Below are 12,615 nucleotides of genomic sequence, written 5' to 3' on the forward strand. Positions count from 1 at the left end.
TCTTCAACTACCTGAAGGGAGGTTATAGCCAGGTGGGGGTTGGTCTCTTCTCCCAGGCAACCAACAACAGGACAAGGGGACATGGGCTCAAACTCTGCCAGGGGAGGTTTAGGTTAGATGTTAGGAAGAAATTCTTTACAGAGAGGGTAATCAAGCATTGGAACAGCCTACCCAGAGAGGTGGTGGATTTACCATCCCTGGAGGTTTTTAAGCAGAGATTGGATGTGGCCCTTAGTGCCATGATATAGTAATTGGAGTTGGATCAGGGGTTGGACTTGATGATCTTGGAGGTCTTTTCCAACCCAATCTATTCTATGATTCTATGATTCTATGACTGCTTCAAGTTTTAACTTCCGTTTCTTACAGGGCAGCTCAGTGCTTGAACTAACCATACTCTAAGATCAATTACAATGTTGCTTACTACTTTTCACAGTTAACTTTGTGGACACTAAAAATTTAGATGGGAAAAAAATGGTGAATTCACCTGACAATGTATATTTGGGAAGAATACTATGACAACAGTGGGGTAAATTGAGCTATTTAATGTAACAACAGGATCCGGGCTTGTGAAGGTCCTGAAGAGACTTCAAGAATTTTTAGCATAATTTTTAGTATTAATCTGAATATGCATACAGCCAGAAACACATGCAAAAATAAACTGAGATCCCTGATGTAAGACACACGCTTGAAAACATTTCTGTGATCTCCTCTGGAAGATGCAAGAATACTTCCTGCAGACCCTGTCTCTGCTACAGACCTAATCAAATCAAAGTCAGCGCACAAATTATTTAGGCAACCCAGGGATACACAACAGTTGGCAAACTAGTCCTCACCTGATCACATCACCTAGGCGCACTCTCAAGTTATTGCGAACAACCCTATTCATGCGAATCTTCTCATCTGAGCACGTATCATCTGACAGAACAATGCAGACTGCTTCTCTCCTCTTCTTCCCTTTTAGCAGGACAGTGTCTCCTCTGAACAGCTGCAATTCATCCATTTTTGCCTGTAAACAATAACAGCATTAGAACAAGCTTTTGACGAAACAATTGGAGGAAGCAGTTAGTGACCTGCTGAGCCACTTAGACCCTCACAGGTCTATGGGGCCAGATGGGCTCCACCCAAGGGTACTAATGGAGCTGGTGGAAGAGCTCATCAAGCTGTGCTCCATCATTTATCAGAAATCCTGGTTAACCGGGGAGGTCCTAAAGGACTGGAGGTTAGCCAATGGGATGCTCATCTACAAGAAGGGTCAGAAGCAGGATGTGGGGAACTACAGGCCTGGCAGCCTGACCTCAATGCCAGGGAAGGTTATGGAACAGATCATCTTGAGTGTGGTCACATAGCACATGCAGGACAACCAGGGAATCAGGTCCAGGGTAGGAAGGCTCTGCAGAGGGATCTGGACAGGCTGAATTGATGGGCCAAGGGCAATTATATGAGGTGGCCAAGTGCCAGGTTCTGCCCTTGGGTCACAACAACCCTATGCAATGCCACAGGTTTGGAGAAGAGTGGCTGGAAAGCTGCCCAGTGGAAAAGGACCTAGGGGTGCTGGTCAACAGCAGCTAAACATGAGCCAGCAGTGTGCCCAGGTGGCCAAGAAAGCCAATGGCATCCTGGTTTGTATCAGAAAGTGTGGCCAGCAGGACCAGGGCAGTGATTGTTCCCCTGTACTCAGCACTGGTGAGGCCACACCTCAAGTGCTATGTCCAGTTTTGGGCCCCTCACAAGAAGGACACTGAGGTGCTGAAGTTTGTCCAGAGAAAGGCAACAAAGCTGGTGACAGGTCTAGAGAGCAAGTCATGTGAGGAGTGGCTGAGGGAGCTGGGGTTGTTTAGCCTGGAGAAGAGGATGCTCAGGGGAGACTTTATCGCTCTCTACAACTATCTGAAAGGAGGTTGTAGCCAGGTGGGGGTTGGTCTCTTCTCCCAGGCAACTAGTGACAGGACAAGAGGAAATGGCCTCGAGATGCACCAGGGGAGGTTCAGGTTGGACATCAGGAAGAATTTCTTCACAGAAAGGTTTGTTAAACATTGGAACAGACAGCCCAGGGAAGTGGTGGAGTCACCATCCCTGGACATGACACTTAGTGCTATGGTTTAGTTGACATGGTGGTGGTTTGGTCAAACGTTGGACTCTATGATCTTGGAGGTCTTTTTAAACCTTAATGATTCTATGAATTCAAGTATTTGAAGGAAAGTTACTTGACTTTGGAGAATTTCATCTTTAAAGCAATATACTAGATCTACAAAGACAGGGGTTTCCACTACAGTAGTCAAGAGCTAATCCTAAAGCCAGACTAAGGGCATGAGCTCCACTGAATCCTCAAGGTTAGAATCAAAATGTACTTTATCATTCATTACTTTGTTATTATATATGATTATTTATTTAGCCCACCCCCCTCACTTGTAACTGCTGCAGCTTCTGACACAAATACTTAGATTCATGTTGCAAAGTTAGATTTCAAGTTAATAGACAGCAACAGCAACAGATTGCAAATCACCAGATTAAATGCTTTGCTTTTATAGGTGACGCACCTGGGACAGTGACACAACACTGTTGTCTTCATTGATGGCTTCATCAACAATTAACCGATTGGGCCTGTTCTTCTGCTTCAGAATAGCAGTCGATAAGTCATCTGCTTTAGAACTAGCAAAGAAAACAGAAGTTAATGAGTCCAAGTGATATTACTCCCCCCTTTCACCCCCACCACCCGTTTTATTCTCCATTTTCTACAGGTTTCTTTGTTGTCTTGTCATTTAGAAACTATACTTGTTTGTAAGTGTCCTGATTTCAGCTGGGATAGAGTTAATTTCTTCTCAGTAGCTGTTACAGTGCTGTGTTTTGGATTCAGTATGAGAATGGTGTTGATAACACACTGATATTTTGTTTTTTTGCTAAGTCATGTTTATCCTAAGTCAAGGACTTTTTTTCTTGTCTCATGCTCTACCAGTGAAGAGGTACACAAAAGAAACTGGGAGTGTATCTGGGACAGGTGACCCAAACTGGCCAAAGGGATATTCCACAACATAGAAAGTCATGCCCAGTATATAAACTGGGGAGAGTTACCAAGAAGGGGGGGCCAATCTGGGTTCAGGAAGGGGGGTCTGGCATCAGTCAGCAGGTGGTGAGCAATTGCATTGTGCATCACTTGTTTTTCCCTTTTTATTATCATTATTATTAGCATTTATAATTATTACAATATTTTATTTTATTTTTGATTATTAAACTGTTCTTATCTCAACCTACAAGTTTTACTTTGATTCTCCTCCCCATTCCACCAGGGTGGGGGTGGGGAGAGAAGGGCAGGGTTGAGTGAGTAGATGCTTGGTACTTCATCTCCAGCTGGGCTTAAACTACAACAGTAAGAGAAAAGATAATATTATTCCTAGGTACCAGTTTCAGGAGTTCAAAGCAGAACGCTTTCTGTCACTAAATATAACTACTTTACTAGTCAAATGGAAATAGCTATGAAGCAATCTATAAAAAGAAGTGGTCAGTGAGATGCTGCTGACTCTAAGATGTTTTGCCTAAAAGAATTTGTCAGACTCGTCTGAAATGACATGTAACCACTGCAACAGAAACAAAAGTTCAAGTCCATTTGGTGTCAAATTCCAGATAAATAGGGGAATTAAAGGACAATGCTGCAGCTCCCCTGACAGGAAGAGTTGTAAGAGTTTAGCCTGTCAAAGCCTATTAGTTAAACCTAGCAAGCCAGTAGAAATATTCAAGTGCTCATGAAAAACGGGGTTTCCTTTTTTGTCAGGATATAAGCACCTTTCCATAATACCTTCATAGGAGTCACTACAGCTCTAGACTACTATACCATAAGATGTGTGACAGATAATTCATTATATGACCTAACAGTTCTGCAGACAAAGAAACAAAGGTGTTAAGAAATTACAACAGCTACACACAAGAGTGATATTGTTTCTCCTACAGACGAGAGTAACGACTTTAACAGACAATCACTACCCATCTTCCAATAGCAATGTAGAATATTATTATCACCATTTGCTATCATTGCATCTCTCCTGGGGGTTCACAGAATGGTTTGGGTTGGAAGGGACCTCAAAGATCATCTCGTTCCAACCTCCTGCCCTGGAAGTGTTAAAAGACCAGGCTGGATGGGGCTTGGAGCAATCTGGTCTAATGGAAGGTATCCCTGCCCATGGCAGGGAGGTTGGAACGAGATGATCATTAAGGTCCCTTCCAACCCATACCATTCTGTGATTCTACGATTACATCACTTCATCACTTTTCTGTGTCAGAGCTCTCCTTGTTCAGCATGTGATAATGCCCAGAGGCTATGCATTGTGATAGACAGTATGAAGAGCGAGATCAGAAAGTAATTACTGATTACTGATTCTCCTGAAAATTACTATCAACCTTCAAAGCTCCACATAAAGTAGGGAACTGACCTGTTCCTTTAAGTCTATGGTAAATGTACAATGAAAAGTCACCAACTCAAAATTATTCCAGCTTTAGTAACAGAAGTGAAAACAGTCATGCCTTCTGTACTAAAGTATTAAAAAAAAAAGTTCCCTTGAAGCAAATGAGTGAAATATCTGATGACTGCAGCCATTTACTGGAACAGCACAGGACAACCAAGCAGTGAGTTCATACCCATGCTAAAGATGCCAAGTTCTCAAATACTGTTTTAGACAGGTATACACACAAAACCGAGAATCTATTCAGAAACACTCTATTAGATCTTGCAATGCTATACTCTGCTAAAGCTCAGTTCAACAAGATGGCCGCCAACAGCATAGACCCAAAAATTGTAACTAAGAAGTAACTGTTTTCCAGTTGCAGAGTAACTTTTGTGGATTCCTATGTGGTGAGAACAACTTTGCAACTTTGACTTAGTAAGATCAAGTGGGTCTAAATTGCAGAAGTTGCAAAAGAAAAGGAGACGATAAACCACAGACACTAAAAGGACTGAAAGAGCCTCTGGCAAAGCTAACAAGTCACTTGAAGTATTCCTGGATTTGGAAATTAGCTTTAGGTTTTATTTTCACTCCTCTCAAGGGACTATGAAGTGACTTGCACACGTGGCCTGGGAGCTGAGAGGCCAGTATTACTCGACTGATTTTTGAGGAGAACAAAATATGACCCTCATCCTGGAATTAAAAACAGAGTGAGGCAAGACACTGGAGACAAAAATATAGTTGATTGCCTCAGCTGCCACAGGGGCCAGCCCGCTACAACATATCTTCCTCTTCTAATACCACCTCTCTTCCAGCCCCGACCCGAGGGCCGCTGCGGACCTGCGGGGAGGAGACAGGGACATGCCTCTCCCCGCCTCGCCAGCCGCTCCGTCGCTTGCCCCGGCACTCTTAGGCCTGGAAGACAAAGCCTTCCCTGGCTAAGGCCTAGCCCAGGCGAGACGGCAACGGCCAGCCCTCTCCTCCCTCCCTCCTCCCCCCCCCCCCCCCCCCCCCCCCCCCCCCCCCCCCCCCCCCCCCCCCCCCCCCCCCCCCCCCCCCCCCCCCCCATTACTTGACACTTCCTGCAGAGGCCCGGCAAGCGGGAGGAAGGTGGGGGGGAACGGGAAGCGGCGGCGCCCAGGGTCCCACTGCGGACAAGAGCCTGGCTGGGCGAACGCGAAGAGCGGCTCATCCCCCTCCCGGCCCCACCCCTACCTCCTCAGAACCTGAATGACACAGGGGGATCGGGGGGAGGATCGAGCCCGACGTCCAGCCTGGGCAGCGCCGCGCGGAGGCGAGGTAAGGAGATCTAGGCCGAGCCGGGCCCAACGCCAGCCAGGCCTATGCCGCGGCCTGCCGGCGGACGGCCCACACTTACTCGGATCCCGAGGCCATGGCGCTTAGAGGAAAAGAGGCGAGGCGGCCGGCGACAGCTCCTCAGGGTGGTCGACAACAGGTCTCAGACAGACTCGCCGCGGTGGTACGACAAGGAGCTTCACACTGACTGAACCTCAGAACCGGAAAAAGAGACTCCACCTCGCCCTGCCTCATCTGCTTAACAACAGCGTGCGCTGACCAATCGGAAATTTCGTTCGACCAGCATCTCAGCCAATCGGAGAGGCAGAAGCGAGGGGACGAGGAAAAAAAAGAACGCACGGTTTCCCTCCTCTGTCCCGCCCCTCTCCTATCTCTTCCCAATCACCGCGAGCCAAGCGTAACACCCGTTAACCAATAGCAGCTCCTTCCTTGCCGTGGCTGTTCTACAGGGCAAGACGGGTCGAGCAGCCAATGGCAAAAATCCACCAACGCGAAAATCCAGGCGGAAAGTCCCACCACGAAAGCTATCCGAGATATCCTCGCCTCGTGATTGGCTAGTGCCTGAGCAAAGGGAAATGCGCGAGTAGGGTTGCAGCCAAGCAGGAGGGGCGGGAGGCGGGTGCTTGGAGAGCAGCTGGAGTGCGCTGAGCAGGCCTGGGCTCAGCTAACGGAACCGCACGAGTGGGCGCGGGCAGCGAGGCGGGTTTGGCCTCGTCAGAGGCGGTCTCTTAGCGGCCTCGGCGAGGCTTTGGGGGGACATGCTCCAGAGGCTTGATTTCCCCCTAGTAAAAGGGTGGTGCCGGGGGGGTACTCCAGCCCTTCCTCTCCACCCAAAGGTACCTGCAGGACTCCTTTCCCGGAATTTTTTTTTTTTTAGGTTTTTCTTTTCCCTGATTGATTTTTAGGCAGGACTAGACTGCCCCACCAGGCCCCACAGCAGGACCCATCATGTTCCCAGCCAGTCATTCCAGCGCAGACCCTGCCCCATCCGGGGTTTGAAGCTCTAGTTCTCCTTGAACCACCTGAAACAACCATCCCGCAGCTCTTCCACCACCAGCCACCCCTCCACAACCACTTCTCGGTCTTTTAGGGCACTCACATCCCCACCTGGGTGGCATTTACTTGTTTTCTCCTAGATGCTTATGAATAATTTAATGACCTGGTGCTCTTTTCCAAGGAGCCAGCTAATACTTAATCCCTGCCTCTTCTGTTCCACCCTCCTTTTCTTAAAGCCCAGGCAGTAAGGTGGGACTGAAGAAGAGCAGCTGTAGGGCTCTCCCAGCCCTGAGGAGTCTGTCTCTACTGAATTTAACTTCCCTAAGCAAGGCATTTGTTGTGGTTTAGAAATGGTACTCCCCAGTTCAGTGTCCCTACCGACTCTCCCAAACCACATGCCGGTTTCTTGCTCCCCCTTCCCACTGCAGGGGGATGGAGTTGAGAATTGGAGGCACAAAAGGTGAAGATCACAGGTTGAGATAAGAACAATTTACTGGAAATAGCAATGAGATAAGAAAATGAATGGTAACAGCAAAAATATTTTTAAAAAATGGTATAAGAAACAATTCTATCCTCCATGTTTTCTCAACCAGGAGGGACCCCTTTTCCTTGAAAGCGAGAGAGTCCCTTTCCCCTGCCCCTGGCAATGATGTGAGGTGGTATAGAATAACCTCCCTCTCCGATACTGCAAAAATTAACCCTGTCCTGGTGATAAAAGGTGATCAAAATATAAAGCAATAATACAAAATTGTAGCCTTAGTTGCTTACTAGCTAATTTTTAGATAGAATTAGGATAGGGCCTTGCTTGCTTATACTGACTCACAGACAGGATATAGTTAATTTTATAATGAAGGCTTTAGAAGGAACAGAAAACCTTAGAGTTTAGATAAGGGGCTTTGAAGCTCATGGGAAAGAGACCTTGAAAGTTGATAAAGAGAAGCTCCTGAAGAAGATACCAGTTTTGAGTTAATTGGACAGTGCCAACTCAGCAATTCTTAGCAAAGGTAAAACGTTCAAGCTGAGGAAGACTTCTTACTTCATCCAAAAGACCCCCAAAGACCTCCGAAAGAAAAGCCCAAGGGGGCGTTCCAAGGCGGAGTTATAGGAGTGGTGTATGTTAATGATTTCCCCTCCCACTTTTCTGGAATTTGCTGACACAGCTAATGCATATGTAACATTATACTGAATAAAAATTGCTGAACAAAGGCAATGGGTGTGCATGATTGGAGGAATTATCCCCCATGCACCCGGCGCTGTGAATAAACATACCTGCTTCAATACTCTTTGCAAGTTTTGGGGTTTGTTTCCGCAAGTCACTGGCCAGAACCAGGATGTTATCTACCCCTTATTCTATACTATCTACATCATGCTCAGGTCCTACACCTTCTAATTATACACACATATATATATACACACACAAGCACAGGTATCATTTCCATAGTCAATGGCCATCCATCCAAGATGTCTGTTGAGTTCATTTAATCCATGACTATAGATTCTATCCATCCTAGATGTCTTCCAGGGCAGGAGGGCTGGTGTGCTGTTGGCTGGTTGCAAGCTGCATCAGGAGCTCATGACTGGTGTATCTGGAGCAGTCCATACTCATTGTCCATGGCAGTTATGACATAGAGTGGCAGTGTCATTCAGCAACCAGTATCATACAATTCAACATTACAGACTGTTCTCACCCAAAAATCAAATCCCCTGGAAGTACACATTGTGGTTCCCTGTCCCTCTGCATTACCCACCAAATGCACCAGGCCCCTGAGCAAAAACAATCCCATGGAGGTGTTTGCCTTTGCTTGAGGCAGGACTAATCCAAACTGTCTTCCCTAACACATTCCTCATATGCAGCACAGGGACTTTATCCCTTTCTACAGTACATGGAGGTTTTGATTGGGCAGGCCCAGCTTGATTGGTAGAGTCTCTAGTGTTAACTACCCAGGTGGCCTTCGCTAAATGTAAATTCCAATGTTTGAAGGTCCCACAACCCACTGCTTTCAATGTGGTTTTTAACAGTCCATTGTATTATTTCTTTTTCCCAGAGGCTGGTGCATGATAGGAAATATGATATACCCACTAGTATACACTCTGGCCCAGGTGTCTATGATGCTTTTTTTGAAATGAGTCCTGTTGTCTGACTCAATTCATTCTGGGGTGCCATGCTGCCACAGAACTTGTTTTCAAGGCCCAAGATGGTGTTCCGAGCAGTGGCGTGAGGCACAGGGTACATCTCCAGCAATCCAGTGGTTGTTTCTACCATTGTAAGCACATAGCACTTATCTTGGTGGGTTTGCAGGAGTGTGATGTAATCAATCTTCTGGGCCTCCCCATATTTATATTTTGACTATCGCCCTCCATACCACAGGGTCTTTACCCGCTTGGCCTGCTTGATTGCAGCATGTGTTTCACAGTTATGGTTAACCTGGGAGACAGTGTCCATGGTTAAGTCCACCCCTCGATCACAAGCCCATCTGTATATTGTATCTCTTGCCTGATGACCTGAGGCATCATGGGCCCATTGAGCCAGAAATAACTCTCCCTCGTGTTGCTAGTACAGATCCATCTGACACACTTTAATCTTGGCAGCCCGATCCACCTGTCCGTTGTTGTGATGTTCTTCAGTAGCCCAACTCTTGGGTATGTGTGCATCTACATGGTTGACTTTTACAGCCAACTTCTCTACCCGGGCAGCGATGTCTTGCCACAATTCAGCAGCCCAGATGAGTTTCCCTCTGTGCTGCCGATTGGTCTTTTTCCATTGGTACAGCCACCCCCACAGAGCATTTACTACCAGACATGGATGGGGACACTGACTGGGTTAGCTTGAGGGGTCCTGGCTTGTAGTCCCAAAGTAATCCTGTATGCTTCTGGCAAGAGACTCACTTTGTGGGAAGGTCATCTGCTTCAGACACTGTTGGGAGCAAAGGGTTAAAAGCAGAAGAATGGGGAGGAGGATGGTAGATTTGCTCAAGTGACCTTGCAGATGGGAATGCCAAGGCCTGGAGAAGAACAGTGTGGGAAACCCCATATATTATGCCTACTGCTGTTTATCCTCTGACTGTTTTGAGAAGTAGAATATCTGTAGAGATAGCGTAGGTGTTTGGAGAAACTTGGAGCACTCTCACGGACATGCTTGAGCTCCCTGTTTTGGGAGAGAGAAGATCAAAGCTCAGAGATCATAAAAAGCACAAGAGAGATCACAGCATAGTGGTAAACTATGAGTGTGCGGGCCCTTGATAAATTGGTGCAGGCCTGCCACTCGCTAGCATGGACTGAGCCTAACAGTGCCCACATTCCTGCTTGTGTGCCTCTGCCTGGGTGTTGCTTCAGGATCATCTGGTTAGCAAGGTAATGAAATAAATTTAGTCTTTGCATTTCAGCTGTGGTTTTGTGGTTGTTTTGGCTGCCTGCCTGCCTTGACTCACCCAGACAGGACACCGGGTTCAAAGGGAAAGACCTGAAAGAGAAGGGAGTATTGCAGCATTAAGAACTGCAGCATTCCTTTGCCATGGTCTGACAAGGAAGTTCACTCTCTATGCTCTCTGCAGAGACTCCAGCTCTGCTCCCAACTTCTGTCCTCCCATTTGCCATCACAGAACCAGGCTTTGGCTTGATGTCAACTCTTTTGTGCCCTGGGGAGTCCTGCAGAGCTACACCCCATCATCTCTCAGAGCAGACATGGGGCAAAGCTCTTCACACACACTGGAGCAAGCTAGCAGTTGCTGAGCTAAATTGTCCATACAGTTTGAGACACAGGTGTCCTGGTCTTGGCTGGGATAGAGTTCATTTCTTCTCAGTAACTGGTACAGTGCTGTGTTTTGGATTCAGTATGAGAATAATGCTGGTAGCACACTGATGTTTTGGTTGTTGCTGAGCAGTGCTTACTCTGAGTCAAGGGCTTTCTAGTGTCTCATGTTCTGCCAGTGAGGAGCTGCACAAGAAGCTGGGAGGGAGCACAGCTGGGACATCTCACCCAAACTGGCCAAAGGGATATTCCACACCATAGAACATCATGCTCAGTATATAAACTGGGAGAGGTATTAGGGAGGCGGGCTGATCTAGGTTCGGGGACAGGGTTTGGCATTGGTCAGCGGGTGATGAGTAATGGTATTGTGCATAATTTGTTTTTCTTGGGGTTTATCTCTCTTTTTAAAATTTACTATTATTATTATTTTACTTTGTTTCAATTATAAAACTGCTCTTATGTCAACCTAAAAGTTTTACTTTTGATTCTCATCCCTGTTCCAGTGGGGTGAGGAAGAGGTGGGGGTGAGTGAGCGAGCGGCTATGTAAGGGTAGAAGACCCTTCTGAAAGATTTATTGCAAGGAGATCAGGGCTTGTTTTGCTTAGGAAGACTTTCCTGCCTGGAAGAGGCATCTTTCCCAGAAACAGTTTTAGATGTTTTCACTTCCTGCATTCCAGAGAAACTCTCCCTGGTATGAAAAAAGATAAGTCCTTGCAGACACGTGTAAAGGCCCCCACAGAGCGGGGCTGGGGATGATAAAAGCCCTGAGAAGAACAGGGGGCATATCTTTCCCCAGGCCCAGTGTTTGAAATGTCGTTAATGTTCTTTAAATCTAGTGTTCTCAACTTTGGAAATAAATTTTCCTACAATCCTTCCACTGCCTGGCATTTTGGGGGTACCTGCGTGTTTTCTTACTTCACAGGCTGTGTGGTGTCTAGTTACCATCTGGGCTTAAACCATGACAGTCCTTTTTGGTGCCCAATGTGAGACCTGAAGGGTTGAGATAACAACAGATCTGACCAGAGCATGTTAAAACAAGATTGTTATAAACATTCATTGTTCTGGTTTAATAGTTGCAGGTTACAATGTGGATTTATTTGCTCTCACAATTGTTGAGTTTTGTCTTAAGGGTTGTGTTCTGTAATAGTGGTAATGCCTTACTTGCAGTATGTGTTCTGTGGGGTGATTTTTATTGTCCTTGGGGCCTGGGCTAAGACTATCATTGTGGGGTACTTTGTAGTATTGGCTTATGATATGGTAGAGTTGCTGGTCAAGACACCAATCTGGTGTATGTATTCAGTATTGCAGGTACCTCTGTGCTTTGGGAGTCATCTACTGGGAATGATTAATAATCACACCTTTGGCCTTTTCTCCTCAGAGAGCCAACCTATGGGGAAGATACCTTCCTACATCTTTCTTCCCTCCTTCTTTCCTTCCTTCTCCTCCAGGCTGATTACAGTAGCATTTGAGAATTTTAAAGATTTTGAATATGCTTTGAATACCCTTGAAACCAACCTTGTCCTTTTGCTAGGAGCCAGAATGTTGTTGCATATGTTTCAAGTCCTGTTTAAGGTCAGACAGTTAATTAAGAACATCACTCAGAGATCTGCCCCAAGGCTGGATAGTTCAGAGTGGTGGGGTGTGTGGGATAGTATGAGCAAGTACCTAGGGCAGTGGGCACCTCCAACATGTTTGCACCTTACTGTTGTGGCTTAAGACAAAGTTTAAGAAGCCCTGCCGTTGAGTCATGAGGTGCAGAAAGGACTCCCTTGCTTTCTAAACTCCTTCTCAGAAAGGAGCCTGGGTGCAGCTGGATACAATCTTAGCCTCAGAATTTGTCAGTGGTTTAAATTTAAGGAATTATAGAGCTGTGGGCGGAGCGGCGGAGCGGTTGGCGAATGGCCGGTGGCCATGCGGGGCCGGGCCGCGGGACGGGGCCGCGCCGGGTCGGGCCGGGCGGTGCAGGGAGGGGGCTGGGAGGGGGCCGGACGGTCCTGGGGGTTCCCCAGATCGTCGTGGGGGGGCGGGTGGATGGCCCCGTTCAGAGAGGGGGGAGATCCCCAAGTCGAGCCGGGCCGGGTCAGGCCGGGCAGGAGCGGGGGGGGTGGGCGGACGGACGGACC

At 47.1% G+C, this 12,615-nt stretch overlaps 1 protein-coding gene across 1 annotated transcript in view; it reads right to left on the reverse strand.

Annotated features, from left to right (window-relative positions):
• LOC114068699 (transitional endoplasmic reticulum ATPase-like) overlaps positions 1-5,875 on the reverse strand; it is a 35,584-nt gene extending 29,709 nt beyond the window's left edge. Inside the window, exons 1-3 of the mRNA XM_027905036.1 lie at positions 5,809-5,875; positions 2,538-2,649; positions 834-1,006 (exon numbers count right to left, since the gene is read on the reverse strand). Coding sequence (XP_027760837.1) covers positions 834-1,006; positions 2,538-2,649; positions 5,809-5,825 — 302 coding nt within the window. The 5' untranslated portion in view covers positions 5,826-5,875. The remainder of the gene's footprint in view (positions 1-833; positions 1,007-2,537; positions 2,650-5,808) is intronic.
• Positions 5,876-12,615: the final 6,740 nt, after the last annotated feature.

This window comes from Empidonax traillii, unplaced genomic scaffold (genome assembly GCF_003031625.1).
Source record: "Empidonax traillii isolate 1590-97213 ecotype Southwest subspecies unplaced genomic scaffold, ASM303162v1 scaffold1113:size223165, whole genome shotgun sequence".
NCBI classification, from domain to species: Eukaryota; Metazoa; Chordata; class Aves; order Passeriformes; family Tyrannidae; genus Empidonax; species Empidonax traillii.